Genomic DNA, 12,507 nt, shown 5'->3' with positions numbered 1-12,507 from the left:
ATCGAGTCTCTAGATTGCTCTCATTTAAACAGTGTTAGGTCTTCCAAACCACAAGCGTGTGATAGCTTTCCATTTATTTCCATCTTTTTAGATTTCTTTTTTCTTTTCTTTTGTTTTTTGAGATGGAATCTCACTCTGTCACCCAGGCTGGAGTGCAATGGCATGATCTCGGCTCACTGCAACCTCTGCCTCTTGGGTTCCAGTGATTCTCCTGCCTCAGCCTCCCAAGTAGCTGGGACTACAGGCGCCACCACCCGCCTGGCTTAGTTTTGTATTTTTAGTAGAGACGGTGTTTCACCACATTGGCCAGGCTGGTCTCGAATTCCTGCCCTTGTGCTCCACCCTCCTCGGCCTGCCAAAGTGCTGGGATTACAGGCATGAGCCACCACGCCCGGCTCTTTTTAGATTTCTTTTAGCAATGTTTTATAGTTTTCATTAAATATTTCTTTATTATATAATTTTAGCAATATATTATGTAATAACCAAGAGGCAGAAGCCATCCAATTGTCCATTGACAGATGAATAAATAAAGAAAATATGGTATACACATACAGTGGATTATTATGTAGCCTTTAAAAAGAATATGTATATGTCATAATTAACTTGGAACATTTAGAAAATCTCTAAGTTTTTAATGTAAAAAAGTGGTAGTAACATTTTGTAGCTAAATCTGTTCATAGCAAATGCTATTTCCTTTAAGTACATTTCTAGACATAAAGACAAGTATCATTTAATGACTAAGTAATATATATGGTGGCTTTATATTATAAATTCCCTCTGTTCTACCTGTCAAACACGCTATCTCTATGTAAAAGGAAAGTTAAAGAAAGGACTAGAGAAACTGTCATTGAGTATTCGAGTAGTTCTGAGATAATTTTATATTTAGAGAACTCAAGAAAGTAGTTTCTATTCCCATTACAGAAGCTTATTATGCATTGCTGACAAGAAGTTCTTTGATTACCATTAGAGGAAAAAAGCTTGTAGGGCATAGTAGAAGGAGTTAAAGAGACTGTAATTACTGAGGGAAAAAAGTTGGTAAATCTAGATGTTTGAGAAGGTATGAGAGAAGTGCAACACAGAAACTATCAAAATTAAAATACGAGTTAACAGTAGTCATACAAAAATCAGGCCGGGCGCGGTGGCTCAAGCCTGTAATCCCAGCACTTTGGGAGGCCGAGACGGGCGGATCATGAGGTCAGGAGATCGAGACCATCCTGGCTAACACTGTGAAACCCCGTCTCTACTAAAAAATACAAAAAACTAGCCGGGTGAGGTGGCGGGCGCCTGTAGTCCCAGCTACTCGGGAGGCTGAGGCAGGAGAATGGCGTGAACCCGGGAGGCGGAGCTTGCAGTGAGCTGAGATCCGACCACTGCACTCCAGCCTGGGTGACAGAGTGAGACTCTGTCTCAAAAAAAAAAAAAAAAAAAAAATCAAAGTGAAGGTTGCAAATATAAGGTTGAAATGGTTTGGCTGTGTCCCCACACAAATTTCGTCTTTAATTGTAACTTCCACAATTCCCACATGTGGGAGAAACTCGGTGGGAGGTGATCGAATTATGGGGGTGGTCTTTCCTGAGCTGTTCTCATGATAGTGAATGAGTCTCACAAGATCTGATGGTTTTGAAAACAGGAGTTTCTCTGCACAAACTCTCTCTTTGCCTGCCACCATCCGTGTAAGATATGATTTGCTCCTCCTTGCCTTCCACCATGATTGTGAGGCCTCCCCAGCCACGTGAAACTGTGAGTAATTAAATCTCTTTCTTTTGTAAATTGCCTAGTCTCAGGTATGTCTTTATCAGTAGCATGAAAACAGACTAATACAGTAAATTGGTACCAGGAGTGGGGTGCTGCTGAAAAGATACCGGAAAATGTGGAAGTGACTTTGGAACTGGGTAACAGGAAGAGGTTGGAACCGTTTGGAGGGTTCAAAAGAAGACAGGAAGATGTGGGAAAGTTTGAAACTTCCTAGAGACTTGTTGAATGGCTTTGCCCAAAATGCTAATAGCAACACGGATGATAAGGTCCAGGCTAAGGTGGTCTCAGATGGAAATGTGGAACTTTTTGGGAACTGGAGCAAAGCTGACTCTTGTTATGTATTAGCAAAGAGATTGGTGACATTTTGCCCCTGCCCTAGAGATCTGTGGAACTTTGAACTTAAGGAAAATGATTTAGGGTATCTGGCAGAAGAAATTTCCAAGCAGCAAAGCATTCAAGAGGTGATTTGAGTGCTGTTAAAGGCATTCAGTTTCAAAAGGTAAGCAGAGCATACAAGTTCAGAAAACTTGCAGGCAGACAATGCGATAGAAAAGAAAAGCCCATTTTATGAGGAGAAATTCAAGCTGGCTGCAGAAATTTGCATAAGTAACAAAGAGCTGAATGTTAATCCCTAGGACAGTAGGGAAAATGTATTCAAGGCATGTCAGAAGTCTTCACAGCAGCTGATCATATCACAGGCCTGGAGACCTAGGAAGAAAAAGTTGTTTCGTAGACCAGGCTCAGGGTTCCCATGCTGTGTGCAATCTAGGGATTTGGTGCCCTGTGTCCCAGCTGCTCCAGCCATGGCTGAAAGGGATCAATGTAGAGCTCGGGCCATGGCTTCAGAGGGTGCAAGCCTCAAGACTTGGCAGCTTCCATGTGGTGTTGAACCTGCGGGTGCACAGAAGTCAACAGCTGGGTTTTGGGAACTTCCGCCTAGATTTCAGAGGATGTATGGAAACACTTGGATGTCCAGGCAGAGGTTTGCTGCAGGGGCAGGGTTCTCATGGAGAACTTCTGCTATGGCAGTGCAGAAGGGAAATGTGGGTGTGGAGCCTCCAAATAGAGTCCCTAGTGGGGCACTGCTTTGTGGATCTGTGAGAAGAGGGCCACCATTCTCCAGACCCCAGAATGGTAGATCTACTGACAGCTTGCACTGTGCACCTGGAAAAGCCACAGCTGCTCAGTGTGAGCCTTTGAAAGCAGTTGGGAGAGAGGCTGTCTCCTGCAAAGTCACAGAGGCGGAGCTGCCCAAGACTGTGGGAATCTACTTGTTGCATCAGCATGACCTGGATATGAGACATGGAGTCAAAGGAGATCATTTTGGACCTTTAAGATTTGACTGCCTCACTGCATTTTGAACTTGCATGGGGCCTGTAGCCCCTTTGTTTTGGCCAATTTCTCCCATTTGTAATGACTGCATTTACCCAGTGCCTATACCCCCATTGTATCTAGAAAGTAGCTAGCTTGCTTTTGATTTTACAGGCTCATAGGCAGAAGGGACTTGCCTTGCCTTGGATGAGACATTGTACTGTGGACTTTTGAGTTAATGCTGAAGTGAGTTAAGACTTTGGGAGACTGTTGGGAAGGCATGATTTGTTTTGAAATGTGAGGACATGAGATTTGGAAGGTAACAGGGGTGGGATGATATGGTTTGGCTGTGTCCCCACACAAACCTCATCTTGAATTATAACTCCCACAATTTCCACATGTCATGGGAGGAATCCAGTGGGAGGTGACTGATTTATTGGGGTGGGTCTTTCCTGTGCTGTTCTCATGATAGTGAATGAGTCTCATGAGATCTGATGGTTTTAAAAACAGGAGTTTCTCTGCACAAGCTCCCTCTTTGCCTGCTGCCATCCACGCAGGATGTGACTTGCTCCTCCTTGCTTTCCACCATGATTGTGAGGCCTCCCCAGCCATGTGGAACTGTTAGTCCAATTAAACCTCTTTCTTTTGTAAATTCCCCAGTTTCAGGTATGTCTTTATCAGCAGAGTGAAAATAGACTAATACAACAGTAGATAAGTAATGAGAATAAATTAATGAAGGGCAAGAGATATATACTATATAGCACAAGTCTTCACACAATAAGTAAGATTTCAGATGTCTCATTCCAAGATCAATTATGCAAGGCACATAGTAATTAATAAACAAAAAGGTTGTGGTTTGTTTGTTTGTTTTTGTTTTTTGCTTTTTTGTTTGTAACATATGCTAATATGAACACTGAAAAAATATTTTCTAGTGGTCAACTATATGGAAAAGATTGATTAAAAGGAAATCTCATGTTTTATGATATAAACTTTTTCCTTATTGTTCATAACCTGTATAGAGAAAAGAAAAGAAGAATTTGGCCAGATTTTTGAAGATTATTGGAGCTGAAAATTCTATGTTATGTCCTTCAATATAGGCATCTTCTTTAAAAACCCTAAAATTATGGGGAGATAGTGCAGAACCAAACATCTAAATATGACAATAGCACTTAATCTTTACCTGAGCCTTGATTTCTTCTCCCCATAAGCAGCGTATTGTGAACAGACTCTATTTGACAGAGTGGTGAGAAGTGATAAATATTTAAGCTGGAGTCTCTAGAAAACAAGTGAAAGAATCTCATTAGATGGTCAAGATTCATTGAATATTGTATAAATGGCAAAAATAGGGACTATTAATTTCATGATTTTTTAATGACTAGGAAACTGAACACTGACGAAAGGAACTTATTGATATTACTTTTCCAGAGGTATTACTTTTATTTTCCAATTAAGAAGATGCAAGGGAGGCATTTTGGAAACTTTTACTGATTGCAAAATCTCAATTCCTACCATTATCTAAAAGGAATGCTATCAGAAGAAAAAAACATAAACATGTAATAAGTAAAATGGGACATACCTCCTTCAAAAAGCATACGGTTGGGCTTTCAGAGGTACAGCAGGACCCTACCATAGAAAGATAATTCTTGGTGTAACTAACTAAAAGTGACAGAGGAGCTTGTCCATAATTAGTGGAATATTCCCACATAAATCTGTGGAGGAAAAAATAGAATTGGTCAAAAAATTTGTGAATAAACAAAATCTACTTTGTTATTTGAGACAGTGTTTTGCCCTGTCATCCAGGCTGGAGTACACTGGTATAATCATAGCTCACTCAACTTCCTGGGCTCAAGTGATCCTCCTGCTTCAGCTTCCTGAGTAGCTGGGACTACAGGTGTATGCCACCATGCTCATCTAATTTTTAAATTTCTTGTAGAAATTAGGTCTTACTAATTGGCCCAGGTTGGTCTTGAACTCCTGGGCTCAAGTGATCCTCCCACCTCAGCCTCTCAAAGTGCTAGGATTACAGATGTGAGTCACCATGCTTGGCCCCAAAAACCTGCTTTTTAGGAAGTATTTTGATGGAGAAAAGATATATGTTACATTAATTTATAGTTTTAATATCTAAAAAACACTAAGAGTTTAGAGAAAAGGTTGTAATACTGCACTATTAATCAGTATATTCACTAAAAATAGATTTACAAATTTCTATGTGGTTTGTGTGAAAGGAGGGGCCATTCGTCCCTTTATTCACTTCATGTCTAGTCAGGTGAATCACCCATGGTAGCTGCTTGTTAATTAAGCTGCTAATTGAATTAATTAAAATGAGTGTAATTACTAGATTTATTTTTCCTTATTGATCTCAGTTTATTATTTTAGATAATTATTATGCATAGATTACTTATTTGTTGGAATAAATAATTTCTGTTTCTGAGAATAGATGTCTTTATGGATCTATAAGGGACTCGGAAATTCTGGGCAACATCCTCTTTGAAAATTGACAGGAGCCGGGCGCGGTGGCTCACGCCTGTAATCCCAGCACTTTGGGAGGCCGAGGTGGGTGGATCACCTGAGTGAGGTTGGGAGTTCGAGACCAGCCTGACCAACATGGAGAAACCCCATCTCTACTAAAAATACAAAATTAGCCGGGCGTGGTGGCACATGCCTATAATCCCAGCTACTACAGAGGCTGAGGCAGGAAAATTGCTTGAACCAGGGAGGCAGAGGTTGCGGTGAGCCGAGATCGTGCCGTTGCACTCCAGCCTGGGCAACAAGAGTGAAACTCCATCTCAAAAAAAAAAAAAAAAGAAAGAAAATTGACAGGAATGAGCAATCCTACTAATTTTTACAATTTGTGACCACTTTGAATGACATTGCTTCTGGTTTTTGAATCTAAAATATTTCTTATTTTAATAAATGTATTTTCCCCCAGTTTTGTTCATTTTTGTGATTTTCCAAGACTAACAGAAAGAATCAGTTTATAATCTGGCCCCTTATGCATGTTAAACAATAACAATTTCCAGGTTACATGATTACTTGATGTAGTAGATGTGTCATGTTCACATGTACACGTCACCTGTTTCTGGGATGTATAGGAGTGAAGAGAGAAGCTGTTTATTTTTTATGCTTTACTGGACATTAAGTATTTAAAATGTGTACAGCAATAGAGGTGTTTCCACAGAGTTGGGAGTTATATTGGAGTCATGTCTGATATTTCAGGCCCTAAAGTTCTACTTATGATGAAAGCGCTCACTTATCAGCAAATTCCTTTGGATCTTTCCTGAATGCCTCACAGATTTCATCATTTGTGGGTTCCACGTAGGTAGGGAATTCTTGTGGCTGGTGCTTCAGAGCAGCCATACAGAGCTTTCGTTCCAGGCCCTCTTTGGTGCAGCATTCAGCAGTGCCTGGGTGAACAGGGAATGGAGAGTCACTTTCACAGGACTTGGCAGACAGTGCTGAGGTCTGGAAGAGAAGAAAAAAGGAAACTCATATATGTATGTAAATTTCCAGGCTCTTAGACCTCCATTTAATATAATATCTTAGCCTATAATTAGAAAATTCTCATTTGTAACTATGTATTCATGCCAAGGGCTCCATGAGGTGATTTTTTTAACATGACAAGTTGTACGATTATTGGCAAGTATAGGATCTTATTTATGTTAATAAATGACTCCTCAGAGTAGAACAAAAATAGAACTTTGAATAATAAATGGATAGTATTTATCTGATTAGAGATATTAGCCCAGTGTTCCTCCATGGGGATATTAACATCTCTGAGGGTGAGAGGGTCATTTGAAATAGCTCCACTGGTGATTCTGTCATCATCTCCCACCTGCTTTCTGCTGCAAATGCCCCATTAAGAGTGAGGAGGATCTCCCTCTGTTTATTAAATGAGCTGTCCTCCCCTCCCTTTATGAAATGAGCAGACTCTTCATTGCTGGCTCCCATAACTTTCTACATTATTTGCATTCTCTTACCTAACGATTCTTGAACCTGCTTTTGCATCAGAATTACACATAGAGTGCATAAAATAAAAAACGCTTTGGTTGCACAACACAAAAATTCTGTTTCAGTAGGTCAAAAATAGGACCAGAAAATCTGTTTTTCCCGAAGCTCCAAGATTCATGTGCAGGTGTAGTGTAGGTTGAAAACCACTGATGCACCTGCATTTACTGCTTCAGCAATGCTAGCTACACTGATCCCTGTGAGCAGACTAAGCACCATCAAAGCAATCGTAGCATCAAAATGCTCTTTTTGGAAAGAATTTCATATTTGAAATTAAAATCTAAAATAGAGTCACCATAGAGGAAAAAAGAATATAAATAGTCATCATGGAAAAAATTACTTTGGGATTTATATGGGAACAGTACTTTGACATTCTTTTTTTTTTTTTTTTTTTTTTTTTTTGAGACGGAGTCTTGCTCTGTCGCCCAGGCTGAATTTATAAGTTAGTCATCTTTTGAAGGTAAAATTTCGAAAAATCTTTTCTACCAGTGAAGGATGGCAACATGATAAATTACTTATGTAAACTAACTTCTCACCATCTTCCATACCATCCTTTCATCAGATTCAGAGAAGTTAAAAATTAGACTCTTTCTCTCTTTTTCATCCTCTCTTTTCATTCCATCTTTTTCCTTTCCATTCACTTCCCTGGCAACCCTTCTTTTTGCCTTTTTAAAGTTATCTTCTTTCAAGTAAAAAAAGGTTGACAAAATTTCAAAACACTTTTCAAAAATGTTTTGAACAAGCAGGAGAAAGAGAAATATATCATGCAAAAAATATCAATGTCATATCTGTTCTCTTACACTCTAGGATTGTAGAGACAGATCATATCTCTGATCAAGGGATGTATTAGCAAATACATTAGCAAATATGTATTAGCAAATACATAAGATAAAAATGTGCTCTGTTACGTTGACCATGGTTGATGATTTGATGCTTTTGTAGTTTAAGGTGGTACAGAAGCTCAGGTTGAAATAAAAAATATGCATGAACTTGTTGGTGGAAGAAAAGGATTATAAAATTCTGAAAAAATAATAAGGGACAGGTAAAGCAATTAATGGCTAAGAATATTCGTTGTGTAGAATCTATTCTAATCAGATCTTTGGAGCATTTTTTCTGTATGATATCTGCTGAAGGCTTGAACAGTGAGACAAATCTGTCTGTAAAAACCTTTATCAAAATGCATCAAAATGTCATTTGCATCAGGCCTGATGACTGCATTAATAAATTGCTGAAACTCCTTAGATTTAACCCTTTTCATTTCAGCATTTTAACTTTTGCATAAGTGCTATAGGGGAGAAACCTAGAATTTAGTTTTGTGCATACAGGGCAACTTTTGAATCCTCCTCCCAAATGTGAGACCAACACTAAATTATTCTGGAGCACTTGGTACTAGTCCTGGCATGATAATAAAAGAGGATAAAGCTATGATCAGGTTTTTAAGCTATACACAATATTTTAGGATTATTTCAAGAGGTTCATGAGCTGATATACATATATGCATATATTTAATGATCTAACAATATATTTAAAAATATGTATACACATATATATTTAATTTCAATAGTTTTGGGGGAACAAAACTATTTTGTTTTTGGTTACATGGCTAAGCTCTTTCAGGGTGATTTCTGAGATTTTGGTGCACCTATCGTCAGAGCAGTATACACTGTACCCAATGTATAGTTTTTTATCCCTTGCCCCCTTCACCCTTCCCTGCAAGTTCCCAAAGTCCATTGTGTCCTTCTTATGCCTTTGCATACTCGTAGCTTAGCTCCCACTTATAAGTGACAACATACGCTATTTGGGTTTTCATTTCTGAGTTACTTCACTTAGAATTATGATCCATGGGCTGATATTTGAGAAGATCAAATGTATGGTGATAAAAACTTAGGTTTTAGAGTCATATCTGGATTGATATTTTGTAACTGCTTCTTGCTAGCAATGTATATTTAATATTTAATATGACCCAGTTTTCTCATTTGAACCTTGTAGGAATAATGGGTAACATTGACTCTTTATGTTAGAATAAACCAGGCTCTAAAGACAACAGGCTTCATATTTCTCTCAAACTAGGAGTAAGTGGAGTTGCTGTCTAAAACTTTTTCAACACATGGTATAAAAGCCTATTTTGGCTTACTTCTCTGGGCTGCCACAGAGACGGCCAACCACAGAAACCTACCCTGGTGTCATAGCAGTCAGGGTCAGCCCCTTCCGCACAGCAGGCTTCGGTCAAGGAGACAACTTCCTTCACAAGCTGGCTGACCTGTTCAAACGTGCCACTGGGAAATTTTCTGCTGTACAGAACTAGTGACCTGAGGGGAAAATAAGACAATATATCAATTAGAACTGAAACTTTTTTTTTTTGATACAGAGTCTTGCTCTGTTGCCCAGGGTGGAGTGCAGTGGTGCGATCTCAGCTCACTGCAATCTCTGCCTCCTGGGTTCAAGCGATTCACCTGCCTCAGCCTCCCGAGTAGCTGAGACTACAGGTGCGCACTACCATGCCTGGCAAATTTTTGTATTTTTAGTAGAGACAGGGTTTCATCATGTTGGCCAGGATGGTCTAGATCTCTTGACCTTGTGATCTGCCCTCCTCGGCCTCCCAAAGTGCTGGGATTACAGGCGTGAGCCACTGTGCCTGACCAGAACTGAAACCTTTTTTTTACATTTTGGCGCATAAATAAGAAACCTGTTCAATGTTTAAATGAAATATTGTACACATTTACTTCTTTATTTGACCACTGAAAAAAATGAGGTTTAATTTAAAAAGCAGTTTTTGTTCTAGGCAAATTTATCTTGGAAAGCAGTAGAAATTGAACTTAGGGCTTCCATCAAACCAGTCTGGTATTGTCCTTCTTAAGCCTCCCCAAATGTACTTGCTCTGCACCTCATTGCCTTGATTTCCCAGATTCCTGGAATGTACTACTGCATTTTAATTGAAATTAGAAAGTTATGCTTTACGTATTATCTTTGAACTCATTCATAAACTTACTGGTGTCAAATTCTTAGACTGTGGTAACAAAACATCAACTGGAATCTCTGGCTGTCCTTAATTTGCTTGACTCCTGTGCCTACATTGGGCCTGGGGCTCTATCCTCTTACTCTTGGCAAGGATTAAGGATTAACCTCCATGCTGAGTCAAAGTTACCTCACACTCAGTTTTGTCCAAGATCAAATCACCAAGAGAGGGAGTGCTTACTGCACACTTACAAAGATGTGAAGTCCTCCTTTCCCAGTTGGGTGAATTCCTTGCAGACTTTATTCTTTTCATAATCCCGGCCTAGGAGGCAGAAATAGAAAAATGTGTATGTTTCCCCTTTTGATGACTATTATGTTACATGTACTTGTATAAAGTGATCTTCCACGTGGCCTACGGTGAAAGTCGCATTTTCTCAATGTTTATACGCAATTTCATATTTTGGGAGCCTTTCTAGCTCTTCTCTCACATCAGGCCACAATTTTATGGCATTCTGTTATATTTTAGTCACCAGCAGAACCAAAGGAGAGAGTAAACTAATACTGAATGTAGGTGAGTCAAATGACACATGTCGACTAGTGAGTCTGAAGCTATTGATATGGCAACTGTTAGGTCCTATCTTTATAATGATACCTAAATGAGAATTTTTCTCCTTCCCTCCCTCCTTCCCACCCTGCTTCCTCCCTTCTTTGTTTTATTGTCTCAGTTTTACCTAAGTCCTGAAAAGAAAAAAAGAACAACAAATAAGTGGAGAGTGTCTCCACTCCAAGATGAGGGGCTGGCACCACTAATGCAGGACTTTAAAGGAAGTACAAGAGAGTTAGTGCTGCCACCTGTGCTCTGCTACTCGGCTCCTGGCTGTCTAAGGGAAAGCTAGGAATTCAGCTGGGGACAAGGTAGAAATCAGGTAAAGAATATTTTGGACAAAGTTAGTGTGGTGAGTCTGGGGGATGGTGGGTAGTGTTTCCTTTCACTTTCACATAGTGATAAGGGCTTCAAGACACCACTTAGTGCTTGACAGAGGACTCTTGGAGTTTGGGGTGTAATGGACAGGTGTCTGATTCAGGCTGGAGAAATCTAGAGGGCGATGGGCTTGCTAAGTGGCCTGGAGAACAAGGTAGAGGACTGGGTGGGAAGCTGTCGTGTGACCTGCAGACCTGATATAGCTCAAGCAGGAGCGTGAGCTGGCCAGGAGTTGTCTTAAATATATTTCCCCCAGTCCCAGCTCCATCCCTCAAAAAGTGCTATTTACAGAGCAGTGACTGCCAACAGTTGGGTCTCTGTGTGGAGGTAGGCAATTTGAAAACCAGGGGCCCAGAGGAGAGGCTTAAGGTGCCAGCTGCATATTCGAGATCTCCAGGAATAACGAGGGAGAGAGAACACCAAAGAACACAGTAAGAGAAAACGGGTAGGTTTGCACACCTTCATAACCAGAGGAGACAACCTTGGCTCACCATGCTGCCCACTGAAATTTTTGTTCATTGAATTGAGTTTTTCCTGCTACTATCTCTCTTACTAGCTTCTCCTTTCCTGTGTTATCCCTGGAGGAGCTAGAAGCAACCTAGAGAGCAGGAGGAAGCAGGAAAAGAGAATAGGCAAAGAAGACGAGAGGCAGGTATCTGTGTTCCCCTTTCCCACCACAGGCAACAGGACTGAAACAGTCCTGAATGGGGGAGTAGCTTCAACTTTCAATGAATTAAAGCATTCTCACGATGAAATGACATTGGTATCTGAGAGGGAACAGAAAAATCACAGGACCTGCTCTTGAGTTCATTCACGCTACACGGAAGAGCTATTTACTGCAGAGGGAGATGAGTTCTTTACTAATCATGAGACCTTCTTGTTCAGCATGTCCATCACATATGTGATGAACACATCACATATATGAGAACACATCAGTTAGTGTTCTCCTGACCTGACTCATCATTTATGCAAATAAGCCCAGGAAATTTCCCTCCTGTGATGTTATATCTTCTGGAAAAATGTAGGAAGTATGTAAATGGCCTAGTCTCTGTTTTAAGTGGGTTTAACTTTTAGTGGTTTGTCCTTCTCACTTTAAATGTTGGGAAAGTCATCTCAGGTGACATGATGGTAACTGCTGTCAGGCGTGAATCCCAAAGATGTCCTCTCCTCTCTAACAGTTACAATTCTATGGAAGACTACGTAAACATATGCCTGGGTGGAAATTTCTGTTTGATGGCTTGCAGCGGACGTGGTGGTCATTGGATACAGACTTGAAAGGGTTGAATTTTTTTTTTAAGATTCTCTGTAGGACTCATCAGATTAATGTCACCTGCTTAATGTCAGATTGCCTGTAAAGGAAGGAGTTGCAGCATGTAATTTTTTGGATGGATGTCCCCCAAAATATTTTTGAGGTAAGAAAAGTCAGATTTGATAATTGTGAGAAAAAGACATTCTTCAGTAGCACTTTTTAACAAGAGACTTACTCAATCACCCTAAAA

General features: G+C 40.0%; 1 protein-coding gene across 1 annotated transcript in view; it reads right to left on the bottom strand.

Moving 5' to 3' along the window:
• GC (GC vitamin D binding protein) overlaps nucleotides 1-12,507 on the bottom strand; it is a 44,642-nt gene that overhangs the window by 19,417 nt on the left and 12,718 nt on the right. Inside the window, exons 2-6 of the mRNA XM_033214482.1 lie at nucleotides 10,279-10,348; nucleotides 9,248-9,380; nucleotides 6,317-6,528; nucleotides 4,643-4,775; nucleotides 4,247-4,341 (exon numbers count right to left, since the gene is read on the bottom strand). Of these exons, the coding sequence (XP_033070373.1) occupies nucleotides 4,247-4,341; nucleotides 4,643-4,775; nucleotides 6,317-6,528; nucleotides 9,248-9,380; nucleotides 10,279-10,348 (643 nt within the window). The remainder of the gene's footprint in view (nucleotides 1-4,246; nucleotides 4,342-4,642; nucleotides 4,776-6,316; nucleotides 6,529-9,247; nucleotides 9,381-10,278; nucleotides 10,349-12,507) is intronic.

This window comes from Trachypithecus francoisi, unplaced genomic scaffold, assembly GCF_009764315.1.
Source record: "Trachypithecus francoisi isolate TF-2019V2 unplaced genomic scaffold, Tfra_2.0 Lachesis_group1, whole genome shotgun sequence".
In the NCBI taxonomy this organism is placed as follows: domain Eukaryota; kingdom Metazoa; phylum Chordata; class Mammalia; order Primates; family Cercopithecidae; genus Trachypithecus; species Trachypithecus francoisi.
Note: the sequence above shows the minus strand (reverse complement) of the source record. Positions and strands in the feature narration are given on the sequence as shown.